At 41.5% G+C, this 21254-nt stretch overlaps 1 protein-coding gene across 5 annotated transcripts in view; it reads right to left on the reverse strand.

Moving 5' to 3' along the window:
• arb2a (ARB2 cotranscriptional regulator A) overlaps nt 1-21254 on the reverse strand; it is a 544044-nt gene that overhangs the window by 458854 nt on the left and 63936 nt on the right. For all 5 annotated transcript variants that reach the window (XM_072582914.1, XM_072582913.1, XM_072582916.1 and 2 more), the window contains exon 6: nt 16894-17085. In XM_072582914.1, coding sequence (XP_072439015.1) covers nt 16894-17085 — 192 coding nt within the window. The remainder of the gene's footprint in view (nt 1-16893; nt 17086-21254) is intronic.

Genomic DNA, 21254 nt, shown 5'->3' on the forward strand with positions numbered 1-21254 from the left:
GAGTCTCATATGAACCCTCTCCAAAGCATCTACAGCCTTTTGGTAATATGGCAACCAGAACTGCATGCAGTCAGCTCGTCACATTGACCAAAAAAGAAAATATAGTAAATCCTCCGTAGCCTCAAGATCATAACTCTCAAATTCGCCTATCCATGCCAAAAAAGTAACAAAATTCAACATAAGTGGGCAAAATTCATGTATCTGTGATTTTTAAGCTATTTTTAACTTGTTCTTTTAATGAACTCCACACTCACTAATTTCATTATTTGTGGGGGTTCTCAGGAACACAACCCGCATGCATATGGAGCTATGATTGTATGCAAAATATACATACAAATATAAACAGTGACTCAAGGAAAATAATCAATAGGAATTTTTAAAAATATTTTTATTGAAACATTTTTCTTTCCAAAAGTTACAAAAGCATGAAAATATAGCATCATAACATCAAACCAACAATAAACAATAAACCAACCAATATACCACTCTTCAAAAGAAATCAAAACTACATTTATTACAAATCAATAAATAAATAAGTAACACCGCTCAGCACAACAAGACCACAGCTCTTAACTTATGACAGCTACAATTATTCAACCCACATTTGTTCAAAATTCTTCCTCTCACGGAATTAGGTTTATCAGACCAAACCATCATGGCTAGACAAAAGTACTAATCAAAATAGTGGACAGATCTGCTTCCAAATAATTCAAAAAGGGTTGCCATGTCTCGTAAACGTTGTCTGTTTTCTGGTGCACCATATTTGTAAGAAAGTCTGAAGGAATGTGTTCCACAATTAACTTACGCCACCCTGAGGGGGGTTCTCAGACACCCAGCACATCAGAATGTTCTTCCTCGCGCAAAAAGTGAGAATGTTAAAAAGCTCTTTCCCATGTACATCTAAAAGAGAGGTAAATTCAGCAAACCCAGGAGCAAAGACACCAGGTCCACATTGACTTCAGTCCTCAAGACCCCCTCTATTGTTCCTTCTACAGTGCTCCAATACGCACGGAGCCTGTGGCAGGACCAGAGACAATTAGTGAGGGTACCAGTGTCTATTTTACATTTGGGGCAGAGTGAAGATGTTCCCTGCTTAAATTTCGCAAGACGATCTGGGACCAGTTGAGCCCTATGAAGAATCTTTAGCTGCATTGCATAGGTCCTATTACATACTGAAATCCTCTTCACATTCTCACAAATGTCCTCCCATGTTTCTGAAGTGATCTCAACTCCTAACTCTCCCTCCCAGACCTCATGAAGATGCTCGATGTTACCCGAGGAACCTCTCCCCAACAAATGATAGAGCACTGAAAAAGTGCTCTTAGCCTGAAGCACCCTCTTTTCTGTATCTGATCTATAACACTCAGTCAAGAGAATGGTCTCCTTTCGAATAAAATCTCTAATCTGAAACAGAAGAGGTCCCTATTTGACAATCCATATTTCCAAGTTATTTGATCAAATGACATCAACGTTTCATCCTCAAACAGATCACTCAAACAAGAGACTCCCCGCCCAAAGTTTAAACCTGGGATCCATTGACCCTGGCCAGAAACCTGGCATGCCAACTATGGGAGTAAGAAAGATATTTTAGATATACTACCCTCCATCTGCCTCATTGCCCTCCATGCTTTGACTGTGTTAGTGACGAATGGATTACGGCAATGTTCCGCAACTGTCTTCATTTTGTCTAATAACAGCAGGTTGATAAGCGGACACTTCGTCTGGGAGGCCTCAATGTCCAACCATGTCGATGCTGAGGCCCCAGAGGCCCAGTCACTTATAAAAGATAGGAGGGAGCTCAATTGATATCTTCTAATGTCCAGCAAGTCCACCCCCCCTCAATTCCTGGGGGATTGCAGTTTCGCAAGCTTAATAAGGGGCCGCTTATGGCGCCAAATAAAAGAACTAAACCAGCCATTCAATTTCTGAAATGTTTGCCCAGGAAAGAGCAAAGGCAGAATCTGCAAAGGGTACAACAAGCAATGAAGAACATTTGTTTTGATAAGAGTGACTCAACCCAACCATGATACTGGAAGGCCCCCCATCTTTAAAGCTCTTGTTCAATCTTGTCAAATGAACAAAATTAGCCTTAAATAACTGATCAAAACTAGAAGTAACAGAGAGGCCAAAGTCAAAAAACTCCCTGTGCCCACTTAAAGGGGACCCCACCTTCCACATCAGGTATTCCCTAAGACCCTCCCCCATAGACAGAGCCTCCAACTTAGAAAAATTGATCTTGTAATCTGAGAAAGAATCAAACGAATTAATACACTGTATCAAACAGGACACAGAGACTGCCGGGTTCAAACGAAAAATACGAACATCATCCGCATATAGTGTAATCTTATGCACCTTCGACCCCACCTTTGGGGCAGCTATATTAGGGTCCCCACAAATGGCCTCCGCCAATGGCTCAATCACCAATGTGAAAAGCAAAAGTGAAAGAGGACTGCTTTGCCAAATGCCCCTATCAATGTTAAAATTATCAGACCTTGTACCATTGGTGAGAACCACCACCAGATCACTGTAAAGGGCCCTCACCCATCAAGTAAACACTGCACCCAGGCCAAACCGCTGCAAGGTATAAAAAAGATACAGCCATTCCACCCGATCAAATGCCTTCTCTGCATCTAAAGAGACCATCAACTCTTGAACCAATTGCTGCTGGTACACTTGAATCATGTTAAGCAACCTCCTAACATTATTAAAGGTCCTGTGACTCTTGACAAAGCCCAAGTAATCTTCTCTAATAATAGAAGCCAATACTCCTTCCAACCACAATGCCAAAGTCTTAGACAAAATTTTATAATCAGAATTTAAGAGCAAGAAAAGTCTATTAGAAGCACAGTCGTCTGGGGCCTTCCCTTTCTTGAGGATAAGGGAGATATTAGCCTATCTCAAGGATGGCAGGAGGCAATCATGACTATATGAATAGTTATACATGTCTAGCATTGGCCCTGACAGTATGTTTACAAATTCTTTATAAAACTCATTGGGAAGACTATCAGGGCCAGGCACCTTTGCATTTTGAAGTTGCTTCACCGCCTCTTGTATCTCTTGTGCTGTTAATGGAGCACTAAGGAGAAATGCCTGCTCAGCAGACACCCCTGGAAGATGCAAGTTCCTAAAAGACTCAATTTTATCCCATCTATCCGCACAACATTCCGACTAATACAGTTCAGACTAGAACCTTCAAAATACCACATTAATCTTTTTAGGATTACAAGAACAGGTCCCATTCTCTTCCTTAATAGAAGCAATAGATTGGGAGGCATTCTTCTTCCGAACCAGATATGCCAAATATTTACCCAGCAGCCTATCACCATGCTCAAATAATCTTTGCTTTGCAAAGAAAAGTTCCTCCCTGGCTGTATGCATAAGCATGGAGTTCAAGGCAGATCGAAGGGCTGTGATCTGCTGCAGCTTAGTCACTGACTGTCTGCTGGAATATGCCATCTTAGCTGCCTTCAATTGTGTCTTGAGCAGATGCTGATACTCTCCCTTCTGTCGCTTCTGACTGGCCGAGTAGGAGATAATTATCCCTCTAGCATAGGCCTTAGCAGTCTCCCAAAGATGGACGGATTACTAGCTATACCCAAGTTGGTGGCCAAAAATGCTTCAAATTCCCTCGAAAAGTACTCAACAAACTTGCTGTCCTTGTGGATGAAAGGATCCATTCGCCAGTACCATGAGCTCATTGTATTACCCTTAATCTCGACCATTAAATATACTGCTGCATGATCAGGGATGGCAGTATTCCCAATTGAACAAGATACCACTGAATCTAGAAGAGCCATGGGAGTTAGGAAAAAAATCAATCTTTGTATGGCATTTATGAGAATTAGAAAATAACAAAGTCCCCGTCCATTGGGTGGAGACATCTCCAAATGTCTACCAACACCAGTTCCACACAGAGATCACCAAATTGTTTAGATTGTGGAGAAAGCTTTGGAGGGCCTGTTTCAATTCTAACCAGCACACAATTCATAATGCAATTAAAAGTCCCTCGCCCTATAATAATGTGCCGTGACACAAAGGCCATTAGCTTAGATAGAGCATCAGTCATACATTTAAGGGGTTGGACCAGAGGACAATAGACGTTCAAAATACCATATTCCTCACCATGTATTAGAGCCTCAAGAAAAACAAACCAACCATAGGCATCTTTAAAACGATTAAATTAAATGGAAGATTCTTCCGGACGAGTATAGCCACCCCCCCTGCTCTTAGTGTTAAAGGACAAGAAAAACACATGATCGAACCCACCCTGCTGTGACTTCAAGTGTCCCTTGTCATTAAGGTGAGTCTCCTGCAACAGGGCAACATCCACCCTCTCCTTTTCAAGGCTCGACAATACCTTTTTCCTTTTAACTGGCGATAGATTCTTCTAAATATTCCACGTGCACCATTTAAGAACACTGCTAGCCATGATCCTTTACAACCACCTCTGACCTACCCAGAGGAAGAATTTGACTTACAGCACGCTGGGCATATTTAAAAGACGACTTGTGGAGTCGATTTACAAAAAATCAAAACACTTAGACTAACTACAAACCACAAGGCACTTAATGAGGGACTCTATTCCCTGCCCATAGAGGGCGCTTACACATCCTAATCATATCTCCATTCCCCTGACCAGCTCGAGCCGTACCCCAGACCCAAGCAACTGAAGGAAACAGACAAAATAATGAGCACTCTGCCAAACCCCAACTATATCCCAAAACCAATCCTAATCGGAGAGAAAAAAAAGAAACAGCAGCTTCTTAAAGAAAAGGGGAACATTACAAGAAACATTGCAAGAGAAACCAAAAAGAACATTATTGTCCAGGACATAATTCCATCCGAATTATTTTCAAGTATCCAAGAATTTTTTTTACTTGCTCCAAGGAGTCAAATGACCGCACCATCACCTCATGAATATAAAGCACCGCTGGGTTCTCATCAAATATTGAATATCAAGGTCCCTTAATTTTCTCTTGACCTCTTCAGACGATTTCCTTTTACAGATCACTGCCACAGAGAAGTCCTGGAAAAACATTATCTTAATTCCCTGATAAGTCAGGGTGGTGGATGGATCCCTATCCTTCTAGAAGATTCCAGAACATTCTGCTTGTCCCTGTAGCTTTGACATCGTACCAGGACCAGGTGGGGGTGCCGATCCAGACTGGATCTGTTTACCGCAACCTGATGAGCTCTATCAACCTTCACCACATCCACCTTGGCATCTCAGACAAGAAACAGCAGCAGCCAGTCTTTGAAAAAGCTTGCTAGCTGCCCACCTTGTACTCCCCTCCAGCAGCCCAACGAGCTGTATATTTTTTCCTCCTACCTCAATTTTCCAGATCATCGACCTGTTCAATCAAGGCCCAGACTTGTATTTCGAGGGCCTGGATCCGCCCGTTAAGGACCCGACCTCAGTCTCCAGTGCCCGGGTCCACCGCTCAACCTCTTCAACCCGCTTCCTGAGCCCTTCCAACTCCTTCTCATTCATTTGTAGCATGACTGAAATCGGCCTCTGCCGAGTAAGATTGTCGTCCATCAACTCCTTAAGCATCCCTTGGATTGCCACGAGTTCTTCAGGGACGTCCTGCTGTGCAGGCCCTCTTTTTTTTGGCTGCCGAGGGAGTTGCAGCTGCAACCGCAGTTGCTGTCACGGGCACGCCTGACGCCTTTGGCGAGTGTTCCATGTGTTGGGGCTTGGCTGTACACTTTCCTTTCGTCATCCTCGTTCGCTCTAAAAGGATTTACAGTAAAACCTTGACTATCCGAACATCAACCCTGCAAAAACAGCATTAGGCAACCCAGCATTCAGTTATCAGTTAAACGCCATTATGGCATGCATTGCCAGATAATCAAGATAAGAATTGCCGGATAACATTGAGGTGAATTGTCGGATAATCAAGAGACGCTCGGACAGCCGGCACTCATGAATTACCGCTTATTTCTGGCCACCTGAAACTCCCCACCCATCTCACCCAGACAATTGAGGCTCCACTGCAATTGGATTTAAACAGTTTCACAACTGTTTAGTATCAATTTTCTCTGAAATAAGGAAAGGTGGTGGGGGGTGGAATATCACTACTGCAAGGCTGGGGTGCAGGGTTCAGCAAGGCAGATCTATTCAGATCGCCACCATCTTGGATCACAGGAATTATTTTTAAATGTTTCTTATATGCAAAATGGCTATTATGGTTTACTTACTTAACAGGTACTGTATTTCTCATGCTTTTTGATGAGAGTTACCAACTTCTGTCTCTTTAAGCAAAAATGTTACAAATGCTAATGTATCCATTAAATTTGCTGAAGTTCCAGAAACACAATTGTTACAATGCAGAAGGAAGCCACTTGGCCAATCGTATTGACACCTGCTACATAACTGTAACCATGTCATTATCAAAGTATCTGGTTCACACCAGTAATGAAAGACACGCAGTATCTGTGTCAAGTATACACTTTGTCAAATCACTTTTGTATGAACAAATATACAACAGACAATGAGGAACAGATGGGAGGCATTGTTCTAACCTCATATATCCTTTTGATTCGTCATAACGATTATATTCTTGCATGTGTAATTTTCAATATCGTTTATTTGATCACCATTAAACTAGAATACAATAGTTACCCAACACAACAATGTTTAACCCAAGAACTGTTGGGGAAAAGAAGCTAATTGCAGCCACAAGGTATGGCCTGTCTCTTCCCATCATGGGGTCCTTCAAAATCCTAACTAGAGAACATAACAGGAATACAAGTCTGCAGTCTGAGTTGGTTGATTTCAGGCTTCAAAAGAGACAAAACAAGATACTGACTAGTCAATCAAAGAGATCTTGAATTCTGAAGTCCACTTAGTCCTCCCTTTGCCTGGAAAGGTTGGAAATAATAGCTGGGCTAACTTTTCTTCTTTCATGTAGAGGAACCCACACTTCATTTGCCCTCATGACTTTCAAAATAGCCCCTTCAGGACAAACACTTTGGTTGATATCACCTCTTATTATCCAGTCTCAAAAATGCAATAAAAGATAACCAATTGCAGAGTCAACTTGTACTACCATCAGAATAGAAACAATGACCGACTCTAAAAAAGGTACCTGTCAGCAATGGCCACTCAAGAAGAGAATCTGCAATCCGAAATAGAGGAAACCCTTGACAGGATCAAGAAAAGTGCAGTGAACATCAGGATCCTCAGATGAGGCAAGACTTTTGTTCATTACTTGCAATAAGTGAACACAAACTCTACCCCTATCATGCACGTGATACAGTTCTCATTCTATACTATAATCTACAGCCAAAGCAAAAGTGCCATGATCCTGGCAATTGCTGTCCTTCCCTTGTGAGCCATCTCCCCCAGAAGTATCCAAAACAGTATACCTGTTCTGGAGAGAGATGACCACAGGGGACACCTGCACTGCCTTCCTATTCTTTCTCTGGCTTTTGGTCACTGTCGCCCTCAGCAATTCTAATCTGCGGTGTGCCCAATTCACTAAACGTGCTATCCACAACCTCCCCAGCATCCAAATGCTTCACAGTGAGTCCCTCCACAACTCCAGAGCCATCATGCAGTCAAACAAGAGCTGCAGCTGGACACACTTCTTGCAAGTATAAGAATCAGGGACATCAGCCACGTCCCTGAGGTCCCACATCAAGCAAGAGGTACATGCCATGGGTCTGAGGTCCCCTGCCATTGTAAGCCGCTGCCTAAATATATATTACGTCCTTACTTTCCCGGCAATGTCCTGGTCCCAATGTCACATCCACTCTGTCTCCTGCTGCTCCTGGACAGGAAAAAGGCTGCAGGCTTTGAAGAGAAGTATTTATACTGTTCGTTTACCTTCCCGGCAACCTTCTGGTTCCAACGTCACCTCCGCTCTGTCTCCTGCTGCTCCTGGACAGGAAAAAGGTTGCTGAGGGAGGCGAGAGAGGAAATAGCTGGGGCCCTGACAGATATCTTTGCAGCATCCTTAAACACAGGTGAAGTGCTGGAGGACTGGAGAGTTGTTAATGTTGTCCACCTGTTCAAGAAGGGTAGTAGGGATATTCCAGGTAACTACAGACCAGTGAGCTTGACGTCAATGGTGGGAAAGTTGCTAGAAAAGGTACTGAGGGATAGAATCTATTTATATTTGGAAGAGAATGGTCTTATCAGTGATAGGCAACATGGTTCTGTGCAGGGGAGATCGTGCCTTACCAACTTAATAGAGTTCTTTGAGGAAGTGACCAAGTTGATAGGTGAAGGCCAGGCTGTGGATGTCATATACATAGACTTTAATAAGGTGTTTGATAAGTTTCCGCATGGTAAGCTAATGGAGAAAGTGAAGTGATATGGTGTGCAGGGTATTCTAGCTAGGTGGATAAATAACTGGTTGAGCAATAGGAGACAGACAGTAGTAGTCGAAGGGAGATTCTCGAATTGGAGAAATGTGACCAGTGGTGTTCCACAGATTCAGTGCTGGGGCACTGTTGTTTGTGATAGACATAAATGATCTGGCAGAGGGCACTGGTGGTCTGATCAGTAAGTTGGCAGACAACATGAAGATCGGTGGAGTAGCAGAAAGCATAGGAGACTGTCAAAGCATACAGGAGAACATACATAGACTGGAGAGTTAGATGGAGAAGTGGCAGATGAAGTTCAATCTGGGCAAATTTGAGGTGATGCATTTTGGAAGGTCGAATTCTAGAGCGAACTATACTGTAAACAAAAGAGCCTTTGGAAAGGTTGATGAGCAGAGAGATCTGGGAGTTCAGGTCCATTGTACCTCGAAGGTGGCTGGAAAGTGGATAGTGGTCAAGAAGGCAAATGGATGCTTAGCTTCATCGGATGGGTATTGAGTATAAAAGCTAGCATGTCATGTTAAAATTGTACAACACTTTGGTTTGGCTGCATTTAAAATACTGTGTACAATTCTGGTCACCACATTATCAAAAGGATGTGGACGCTTTGGAGAGGGTACAGAGAAGGCTTGCGAGAATGTTGCCTGGTATGGAAGGTGTTATCTATGAAGACAGGTTGAGTAGGTTAGGATTGTTTTCAATAGAAAAAAGAAAATTGAGGGGGGGGACCTGATTGACGTCTACAAAATCATGGAGGGTATAAACAGGGTGGATAATGATAAGCTTTTTCGCAGCATGAGGGATTCAATAACTAGGTCACATGTTCAAGGCGAGAGGAGAAAAGTTTAAGGGAGATACACGTGGAGAGTACTTTACACAGAAGGCAATAGGTGCCTGGAACGTGTTGCCAATAGAGGTAGTAGAGGCAGGCATGGTAGATTCATTTAAAGTGCGTCTGCACAGATGCATGAGTAGATGGGGAGCAAAGGGATACAGATTCATAGGAATTGGGTGATAGGTTCAAACAGTGGAATTGGATCAGTACAGGCTTGGAGAGCCGAAGGGACTGTTCCTAGGTTGTAAGTTTTCTTTGTGTTTTGTAAGTAGCTGCTAATCTTTGTATAAAACATCATGTTTTACCATCATTTGTCAGCCTGGTATGCATGGACTCCTAAAGAGTCTTCCTAAAAAGAGGGGCAAAAAGAAAAAAATGAGGTTTATACTTTCTACAGGAAAGGCAGGAATGACAATAGCCATTTTATGTATGAAGCTGGTTTCGCAAACCAGAATTGAATCTTGGATACACAGCCAAAATTCTCCCAGTCCAAAACTAAAATCCTTATAATACCACATCTACAACTCATCAGCACTTTTGCCCCAAGTTTTGACTCTGAAGCTGGTATCACAGAAAACAAGGCAGAAATAAGTGACATCCTGGAATGAAATGAAGCAGTCTTTTCGGCCTGGCAGAATAATCCAATGTTACAAGAAAGAAGATAGCATTCCAATAGTTCAAAGCTGATGCCCAAAGACAAATCCAGAACATAAAAGACAAATGGTGAGAAGAGAAAAGATGCGAAATCCAAGAGTTTGTTGTGCATCATGGCATGCAAACTTTTTCTGAAGTCATCAAGCTACCCATAAACCAAACAAACAAAACCCCTTTGTCTGCTTGCAAGGTACTGACCATACGCACCTAGCATGTGACTGCAAAACACACAACCCAGTGACTCATACTAGATATGATTCTGCACTTGGACAACATCTGTAGGAAAATCCTGTGCGCTTGAAGAATTATGCTGGTAACCGAGTTAGGATCGTTAGTGAGGTTCAGAGGCAGGCAGACTTGCATGCCCTGTAACCTACTAGTAATACATGGGGCCCTGTTCTTTACTGGTAGAAATAAAATAGGTACAGACACTGCTTCAACTTGACAAAAGAAGTGCCAGCCATTTGCTGGATCATTTCTCAGAACAATGCACTGATCAATCAGACTCAACCTGCTGGTTTAAAATTTTGAACCAAGTTTAGCAGTCAACTATGAATTGGAACTAACAGGTACATTCTTCATGGCAATGCCTCTACCAATCAATCGTTTCCTCTCTCCTCTCACACAATGTAAAATGTTCTTTTCCCCTTGAATTGGTAACCTAAATGACTTGATGAGTGTAAGATGAAAAGCTTTGAAAAATAAGCCTTTTTCTGCAAACACAGTCTTCAAGATAGGAGATAAATAATGCTTTAGAAACTATCAATAATTTTTGCTCTTGCCCATAGCAGGAAAAATCCTAACACACACTCTCCCGAATTGCCTACTACCTGTGGTTGAAGAAATCCCACGACAGTTTGGGTTTGCAACTCCCAGAGAGACATTGGACACTGTCCGTGTTCCCAATAAAATCTAAAACAAAAGTCGTGAATACCAATGGAAACTTTGACCCGACCAAAACATTTCACAGGATCACACAATTGAAATAGCACAGGAGGCCATTTGGCACATCATGCTTGCACTGGTTCTTCAAATGAGCATCATCCCTTACTTTTCCTCATACTCTTGCACACAACTTATAACCAAAGTGATTTGAACATTAGACTGATAATTCACAAGGCTCCTTGGATTGCTCTCCAGAGATCTGGATATCCAAGAAATAATCATCACCATCCCACAAATGCTTCACGATGACATGACTGCAATGTTGAGTGGGAGTTCTGAAACAGATACCTTCAATACAGACTCTGTGATAGCTTCCATACTATTTACAATAGTCCTAAAGTGCTTATTTACCTCATCAAGACCAACACTGCCAACATGGAGGTCTTTAACCTCAGTCACTTCCACAGCTCAAAATAAGCTAACCACCATGTCTATGGTGTGCTATCTCGTTGATCATTCTGAACCAGGTTTGCAAGCCACTCTTAATTTCTTCTATTTGGTGGCTCGGCCTGTTCCTGAATAATGTCGGAAAATAAAATTCATGTCAACCCAGACTTTGCCAGTCAAACATTTCACTTCCTATGTATGCTGAAGGAGAGACTCTGGAATACATATTTTCCGATCAACCAGTTCAGATATGTTATTACACACATCTGGAGCAAGTAGCATCTGAACTTAGGTATCTGGCTCAGAAGTAAAGAAACTGACAATCTAGAATACGGTGAACATCTTTCACACCTTGGCAGCCACGTTCCTAAAAAGGCCAAGATTGACAAAGAGATCTAATATCTGATCAACTGTGCCAGTGTTCCACAGACTGAAAGGGGAAAAAAGACACTATAACAGGAGGGACTGATAGGGAGGAGAAATAAACAGTATAGATTTCCTGTAACAAGAACACGTTAAATGTATCGGATGTGGATATGTAATAAAATGATTGGATCATATGATCAACTGCTAGTTTGAAGATGACTAGCTAATGTAGTCATGTACACTAACTTGAAATGTGAATTATGCAACCATGATTGGGTAGAGATTTTACCACTTCTACAGACACAGTGTTACGCATCAGTGCCACAAAAAAGCACTGGAAACATTCCACCAGCACTATATTCCCTGGATTCAGTAGGAAGACCATGAACAAACACTAATGCCTCCTCCTTGAAGCCAGCTTCACAAGAATTCAGGTGAAACACTTGAAAAATTATCTACGATGAACTGGATAATGTCTGGATGCCTGAAAAGCATTGCCTTCACCAGGTCCTATTGGATGGCCAGCATCCCAAAGGAGGACGAAGAAAATGTGACAAAGACACTCTGACACTCTCCTTGAAGTACAGAAGTATTAATATTAAAGACTAGGAGGAGCTTGCTACCTACTGTTTCAAATAGTGACATGCCTATCAAGGTGTATCTTTTTTTGTCAAATGTCTTGATGTGAGACAGAGCTGTAGTAAAGAAGGAAAGTAAAGGAAGCAAATTTTGCACTTCAAATCCCACCAACCTGTTGGACATCGTGCCCAAGCACTCAAAGACCTGCGGGTCATGTCATAATTCAGTCACAATTAGATCCATTTCAGAAACTAATAACTCCGAGTAGAGGTCATCTTTGAATCACGGCACAGCCACCGATGATGATAATGACTCATGGAATGCTACAGCAAGAAAAATATTGTAAATCTGACTACAGTATTGGGTATACATGTCACTTGCAGGCCAGATGAAGCAGGTGCCTTTTAATAGAACATGAGAAAAATATTCAAATGACAGGTAATGCTATGACTGACAATTTTTGATTGGATTTTGATCAGGACAACAAATATTGGCAATTTGAAAACATGTTTAAAATGAAAGAATGTAAGTAATTAAATTCACAAAGTCACAGTGCCCAATTCACATGCACCATATACGACTGGAACCTGCAGTAGAAACTTTATAAATCATATTTTACATCCAATGTTTGGAAGTAGGGATAAAATTTACAGATTATTCAGCTTGGAGGCTGTTGCAAACAATCACATACAGATTAATCAGATGCTGATGGGATTTGGGCAAATGCAGATATTTCAGGAAGTTGGGTTAAGAAACAGCAAATTACAGTAAATATGATTAAATGCTAAATTATGAGATTAGCAAAGGAAATAAACTATAAACGATCTTACCTTCAGAACACTGATTGAATGGATTTGGGGATATCACTGGACAGATTGTCAAAACTGGGTCAAAGTGAGGACTGCAGATACTAGAGATCAGAGGGAAAAAAGTGTGGTGCTGGCAAAGCACAGCCGGTCAGGCAGCATCCGAGGAGCAGGAAAATCGACGCTACATAATGTGACTCTACCTCAGGCAGCATTCTTTTCACTTTGGTAGCACCTCTCTTTTCAGCTATACTACAAGTTTTCTAAACCACAAACACATCCTTAACCAGGTCACAATTACAAACCCTGACGAGAAAAGATATTCAGCCCTTGGATGAATATATGAATAGGAAGGAAATAGAGGGTATGCTCAAAACGTCAACTCTCCTGCTCCTCAGATACTGCCTGACTGGCTTTGCTTTTCCAGCACCACACAGATTGTCAAAACCATCTAGACAGCATACTGCAGTGATAAATACTAAGCCAACTTTGATCTGAATAATAGACAATAGGTGCAGGAGCAGGCCATTCTGCCCTTCGAACCTGCACCACCATTCAATATGATCATGGCTGATCATCCTTAATCAGGATCCTGTTCCTGCCTCATCTCCACAACTCCTGATTCCACTATCCTTGAGAGCTCTATCCAACTCTTTCTTAAATGAATCCAGAGACTGGGCCTCCACTGCCCTCTGGGGCAGAGCATTCCACACAGCCACCACTCTCTGGGTGAAGAAGTTTCTCCTCATCTCTGTCCTAAATGGTCTACCCTTTATTTTTAAGCTGTGTCCTCTGGTTCGGCACTCACCCATCAGCGGAAACATGTTTCCTGCCTCCAGAGTGTCCAATCCTTTAATAATCTTATATGTCTCAATCAGATCCCCCCCTCAGTCTTCTAAACTCAAGGTTATAGAAGCCCAGTCGCTCCAGTCTTTCAGCATATGGTAGTCCCACCATTCCAGGAATTGACCTTCTGAACCTACGCTGCACTCCCTCAATAGCCAGAATGTCTTTCCTCAAATTTGGAGACCAGAACTGCACACAGTACTCCAGATGTGGTCTCACCAGGGCCCTGTACAGCTGCAGAAGAACCTCTTTGCTTCTATACTCAATCTCTCGTTATGAAGGCAAGCATGCTATTAGCCTTCTTCACGACCTGCTGTACCTGCATGCTTACCTTCATTGACTGGTGTACAAGAACACCCAGATCTCTTTGTACTGCCCCTTTACCTAAATTGATTCCATTTAGGTAGCAATCTGCCTTCCTGTTCTTGCCACCAAAGTGGATAACCATATATTTATCCACATTAAACTGCATCTGACCACTCACCTAACTTGTCCAGGTCACCCTGTAATCTCCTAACATCCTCCTCACATTTCACCCTGCCACCCAGCTTAGTATCATCAGCAAATTTGTTTATGTTATTACTAATACCATCTTCTATATCATTAATATATATTGTAAAAATCACTGATCCCTGCGGTACCCCACTGGTCACCGCCTGCCATTCCAAAATGGAGCCATTTATCACTTCTTTGTTTCCTGTCAGCCAACCAACTTTCAATCCAAGTTAGTACTTTGCCCCTAATACCATGCGCCCTAATTATGCTCACTAACCTCCTATGTGGGACTTTATCAAAAGCTTTCTGAAAGTCCAGGTACACTGCATCTACTGGATCTCCCTTGTCCATCTTCAGAGTTACATCTTCAAAAAATTCCAGAAGATTAGTCAAGCACGATTTCCCCTTCATAAATCCATGCTGACTCTGACCTATCCTGTTACTACTATCCAGATGTGTCGTAATTTCATCCTTTATAATAGACTCAAGCAGCTTTCCCACCACTGAGGTCAGACTAACTGGTCTATAATTTCCTGCTTTCTCTCTCCCACCTTTCTTAAAAAGTGGTACATTAGCCACCCTCCAATCCACAGGAAGTGATCCCTAATCTCTCGAGCTCTGGAAAATAATCACCAACACATCCACGATTTCTCGAGCCACCTCCTTCAGTACCCTGGGATGTAGACCATCAGGCCCTGGGGACTTATCAACCTTCAGACCTAACAGTCTCTCCAACACCAATTCCTGGCAAATATAAATTCCCTTCAGTTCAGGTCCATCAGCCACTGCTACGCCAGGGAGATTGCTTGTGTCTTCCCCAGTGAACACAAATTTGAAGTACCAATTCAATTCTTCTGCCATTTCTTTGTTCCCCATAATATATTCCCCTGTTTCTGTCTTCAAGGGCCCAATTTTAGTCTTAACCACTTTTTTGCCTTTCACATACACAAAAAAGCTTTTACTATCCTCCTTTATATTTTTGGCCAGTTTACCTTCGTACCTCATTCTTTCTCTGTGTATTTCCTTCTTAGTAATCCTCTGTTGTTCTTTAAAAGCTTCCCAGTCCTCCGTTTTCCCCACTTATCTTTGCTAGGTTATACTTTTTCTCTTTTAACTTTATATGTTTCTTAACTTCCCTCGTCAGCCACGGCCACCAGTGCCTCCTCCTAGGATCTTTCTTCCTTTTTGGAATGAACTGATCCTGCATCTTCTGCATTATACACAGAAATATCTGCCATTGTTCCTCCACTGTCATCCCTGCGAAGGGATTGCACCATTGAACTTTGAACATAAGACATGACAGTTAACTATCCAAGGCAAAAGATTTGACCCAAGTGAGAGTGTAATATGCAGATTCATGCCACATATTAAAAAGGACCTCATGGCACTGAAAAAGATGTACATTAGGGCTGCCTGCCATCAAACATCTAACTTATCAGGAACATACAAAAACTGAATTGATTTGCACCAGCAAAATTATATTAAGATATTAAAGGTCCTGAAGGGTTTTCATATGTTAAACTCTGAAAACCTGCTTACCATGACACTGAGAATATTAAGGTGGCATGGAATGCAGCTCTGAAAGGAAAGAGTAATAGATCAAAATGAATTATTTAATTAAGAAGGCATTTCCACAAATGACATCACCACAAACCCCAGGAACCCCATCCAGGAGAAAGATATAAATATAAAGGAAAAAGATATAAATAGAAAGGAGACAACAGCTTCGCTTCACTTGGAGGTCGCCACTGATAATGTTACCTAGCCAGGTAATGAAACATCTGGATATCAAACCTACAGCTCAGCGAGCAAACCTACACCCTAAACCTCAACCTGAGCTACAAACCTTGCAAAAATTTGGGAATAGAGGTGAGTGAGATTTGACAGTTTAACTTTAAATGTTGGCAATGAATGTAGTGGGAAAGCTGGCAGAGGGGCCAGAGAAAGGAGTGGCCAAGAACCAACATGAAATGTTCTGAGACAACGTTGAGGGTCATCATCAAACCAGCAATCCACTTCCTGTCTTATGCAGATAATGTTAAATGCATCTCTCGCTTGAATTACAAGGAGATCTGCAGAGAGGTGAAGGTTCCTGGACAGCAGTATGAATAAATCAATCACCCACAATGAACGTGCCAAGTGCACAACAGTTACTGCCGTGGATACCGCACTTTAAGAATGATAATATCTCAAATGCCTGGGTAAAGGATATGTTATACATGAAGACGTCCTGAGTTATAAATATGATATTACAACGAACAAATCTGTATCCTACAAGAACAACGTTTTCTTATGGTACACCCTTAATCAACAAGAAATGTAGATGTTGTGACATGCTTTGAAATGCCAGGAGCATCCTCCCACCATTTGGTGAGAAATCTCTACAAGCTAATAATTGCAATTTTATGGGGTAGCTGAACTAGTTTTTAAACAGAGAAATCAATTACTGGATAAAATGTAATGAACTATATTTCCTGCTGTTCTATACTGGAGCCAGCCAGGTGGACTACAATAATCTTTTTTCTCTTTTACATTAATACCATTTGTGTTTTTCTATCATTTGTAAGTATTGAAGCAAAGTCAAGTGGTTAAAAGACATTAAAATATGTTCAGAAAAATCAGAAATAAGTTTCAGAAAATTAGCCTTACATTCATAGCCCTTTTAATGAAAGGTATCTGCGTGCCACTGTCAAGATCTTCATTGATTATCAATCGTCTGGACCACTGTCCAACCCGAACAACCCCACTACCGTGAATCAGAACCATTAATTTGTCAGGGTTTGACATGGCATCTTCACTCATAAAGATGAAGCTCTTTGGTTCATCTTCTGTAGCATCCACCTGAATTAAAATAAAAGCAGAAAGGTTTTTAAAAATCATCGTGGAGTGTATATTGTTATGAAAATATGAAGAATCACAGAATGGTTATAGCATAAAAAAAGCCCAATTAGTTGATTGCATCCATACCATTTCTAATCCTACAAATACCTACTCCGTTTACTCAAACTCTGCAAATTGTTCTCTTCAGATAATTATCCAATTATCTTTTCAGGACCACAATTAACTCTGCCTCCAGGATTTCAGATCTGAACTATTTGCTACATAAAAATATTTGACTTCACGTTGTTGTTGCTTCTATCTATACTGACCTTAAATTGTATACTCCGATTCTCAATACTCGAACCAACGAGAATAGTTTCTCTCCATTGTTAACCGATCTCTCAAACCTGGTGTGTCACAACATGATTTTATGATTTGTGTGCACATACAGCTACATCTTTTTTCTTCCACAGCCCCTTTATTTTATATTGCCTTTTCTCTTTCTCCCAATCAAAATGAATCATGTTACACTTTGTTAAATTTGAAATGCCATCTGCTTGTTCATTCCACCAGCTTACCACTACCCTCCTCATAGTACGTAATACTTTCAAGTTTTGAGTCATTCTCAAATATTTAAATTGTGCTCCATTAGCATTCATATGTACTATTAACATGTATGGAGAAAAGTGTGGCTCTGAAAAACTTCCGTAAGTTGGAAAAACACTTACTATACTTAACAGTACTGTCGCAAAAAAAGCTTTCAACAGTCAACAAATCTATTTGAAAGTTTTTGAGTTATTATGGAAGATCTTGTGTTTGAAACCAAAGAAAGTCTTACTTCATAACATGAATTTCAAATTGAGTTTTGGACAACAGATCCCAGGAAAGATACACTGTATATGAAACTGGTCTAGCATAAATTCGCCAGAATGATTTTAGGGCTTAAAAGTTACACAGTTACAAAATGTTGACTTGTGCCTTTGAGTTTAGAATTTGAAGAGTGATCTAATCAGGCTTAGACTGGAGGTTGGCAAATGTGTGCCACTGCTTAAAAAGGGCGGTAAAGACAAGCCAGGGAACTACAGACTGGTGAGCCTGACATCGGTGGTGGGCAAGTTATTGGAGGGAATCCTGAGGGACAGGGTGCACATGTATTCGGAAAGGCAAGTACTGACTCGGGATAGTCAACATGGCTTTGTGCGTGGGAAATCATGTCTCACAAACTTGATTGAGTTTTTTGAAGTAACAAAGAAGATTGATGAGGGCAGAGCAATAGATGTGATCTATATGGACTTCAGTAAGGCGTTTGACAAGGTTCCCCAAGGAAGACTGATTAGCAAGGTTAGATCTCATGGAATACAGGGAGAACTAGCCATTTGGATACAGAACTGGCTCAAAAGGTAGAAGACAGAGGGTGGTGGTGGATGGCTGTTTTTCAGACTGGAGGCCTGTGACCAGTGGAGTGCCACAAGGATCGGTGCTGGGCCCTCTACTTTTTTGTCATTTACATAAATGATTTGGATGCGAGCATAAGAGGTACAGTTAGTAAGTTTGCAGATGACACCAAAATTGGAGGTGTAGTGAACATTGAAGAAGGTTACCTCAGATTACAACTGGATCTGGACCAGATGGGCCAATGGGCTGAGAAATGGCAGATGGAGTTTAATTCAGATGAATGCGAGGTGCTGCATTTTGGGAAAGCAAATCTTAGCAGGACTTATACATTTAATGGTAAGGTCCTAGGGAGTGTTGCTGAACAAAGAGACCTTGGAGTGTAGTTTCATAGCTCCTTGAAAGTGGAGTTGCAGGTAGATAGGATAATGAAGGAGGCTTTTGGTATGCTTTCCTTGATTGGCCAGAGTATTGAGTACAGGAGTTGGGAGGTAATGTTGCGGCTGTACAGGACATTGGTTTGGCCACTGTTGGAATATTGCGTACAATTCTGGTCTTCTTTCTATCGGAAAGATGTTGTTAAACTTGAAAGGGTTCAGAAAAGATTTACAAGGATGTTGCCAGGGTTGGAGGATCTGAGCTATAGGGAGAGGCTGAACAGGCCGGGGCTGTTTTCCCTGAAGCGTCGGAGGCTGAGGGGTGACCTTACAGAGATTTACAAAATTCTGAGGGGCATGGATAGGATAAATAGACAAAGTCTTTTCCCTGGGGTCGGGGAGTCCAGAACTAGAGGGGATAGGTTTAGGGTGAGAGGGGAAAGATATAAAAGAGACCTAAGGGACAACTTTTTCACGCAGAGGGTGGTACGTGTATGGAATGAGCTGCCAGAGGAAGTGGTGGAGGCTGGTACAATTGCAACATTTAAGAGGCATTTGGATGGATATATGAATAGGAAGGGTTTGGAGGGATATGGGCCAGGTGCTGGCAGGTGGGACTAGATTGGGTTGGGATATCTGGCCGGCATGGACGGGCTGGACCAAAGGGTCTGTTTCCATGCTGTACATCTCTATGACTCTATGATTAAAGGAGTTGGCAGATTATATATGCTCAGAGTGTATGCAGAGAAATTATTTCCTGCAATTGACTCGAGAACAAGAGGGCACAGTCTTAAAATTAGAGCATAATCATTTGAGAGTGAGTTGAGAAGCACTTTTTTTTCACATAAGGGTTAGTGTAAATACAGTATTTAGTCTCACAAAAGATAGAGATTGCGGTTCAAATGAAATTTTCAATACTGAGAATGGAATATTTTTATTGGGTTCGGGCTGTAAAGAGGTAAAAGGGGATAAACAGAAATGAAGTACAAGTCAGCATTTAAATTACTCAAAGGGCTGAATAGCTCCTGTTTCTACATTGTTTTGGATCCTCAAGCCTGCATTTGACAAGAGCATAGTGATCCAATTGTGGCCTCAACAGTAGGTGACAAAGGAGTCAATCTCACTCAGCTTTAAAAATTTTCATTGACCTTGCTTCAAAAGCTGGATCAAGCGTCCACAGACAAATAACCCATAAAGAAAAGGTTTCTCTTCATATTAGAGAACAACAAAATAATTTTATCAGAACCAAAAAGTGGTGTTTGAAATATATCCAGAAATTTGCATTTCTGGTATAATTTTGATATGCTCAAACATTACAGCGCAAATGGAGGCCCATCAAGCTATTTTTCACAATTTCCAAATTTCCTGCTTTCATTTTTATTCATTCACATGATGCAGAAGGTGCAAGTTTGGAAGATTTGTTGAGGAGCCTAGGGGAGTTGCTGCAAAGCATTTCGTACATGATACACTACTACTGAAAATTGATGGTGATGGGTATGAACACTGAAGGTGGTAGATGAGTGTCAATCAAGTGAGCTGCTTTGTCTGGATGATATTGAGATTCATGAGTATTACTGGAGCTGCACACACCCCGGCAAGTGGAGAGTATTACATCACTCTCCTCAATTGTATCTTGGAGCCGTTGGACATGGAGAAGGAAGACCAGAGATGAGTTACATGCACAGAATTCCCAGCTGATGACCTGTACTTGTAGCCACAAAGTTCATATGGCTGGCCCAGTTCATTTGCTGTTGAATAATAACTTCCAGGATGTTTATATTCAGTGATAATGCCACTGAATGTCAACAGGAGGTGTTTAGATTTTCACTTGTTGGAGATGGGCATTCTCCAACGTGTGTGGAATGCATGTTATTTGCTAGTGATTAGCCTGAATATTCTCCAGTTCTTGTGGCATGTGGACATATTTCATCTGAGGAGTTGTGAATGATGCTGAATATTGAGTAAACAAACTTGCCCAGCCTTATGGTGGAGTGAAGGTTGAAAATGCAGGTCAAGGTGGCTGGGCTTATGACTCTATCCTGAGGAACTCCTGATGTTCGGGGGCACAAATAATGAACCTCTTATCTTTCTTTGTGTTCAGCATGGTCAACCTGAATCAAGCTTTCCCCCAGATTCCAAGTGACTCCTATTTCACTAGATTTTGATGCCACACTCAGGCAAATGCTACTTGGTAGCAATGTTGACTGACACTTCTTTCACTATGCTAATGATTGCAAACAGACCAATACAGCAATAATTAACCAGGTTGTATATGTCCTGACTTTTGTGGCCTGGAGACACCTGAGCAAGTTGTCATATTAAATCAGATAGTTCCAGTGTTTTAGCTGTCCTGGAGTACGAGTCTTCTGTCCTATTGTTGAGATAGTCACAGCATGTAGCTTTTGCAATATCCAGCACCTT

The sequence above is a fragment of the Chiloscyllium punctatum genome, chromosome 2 (genome assembly GCF_047496795.1).
Source record: "Chiloscyllium punctatum isolate Juve2018m chromosome 2, sChiPun1.3, whole genome shotgun sequence".
NCBI classification, from domain to species: Eukaryota; Metazoa; Chordata; class Chondrichthyes; order Orectolobiformes; family Hemiscylliidae; genus Chiloscyllium; species Chiloscyllium punctatum.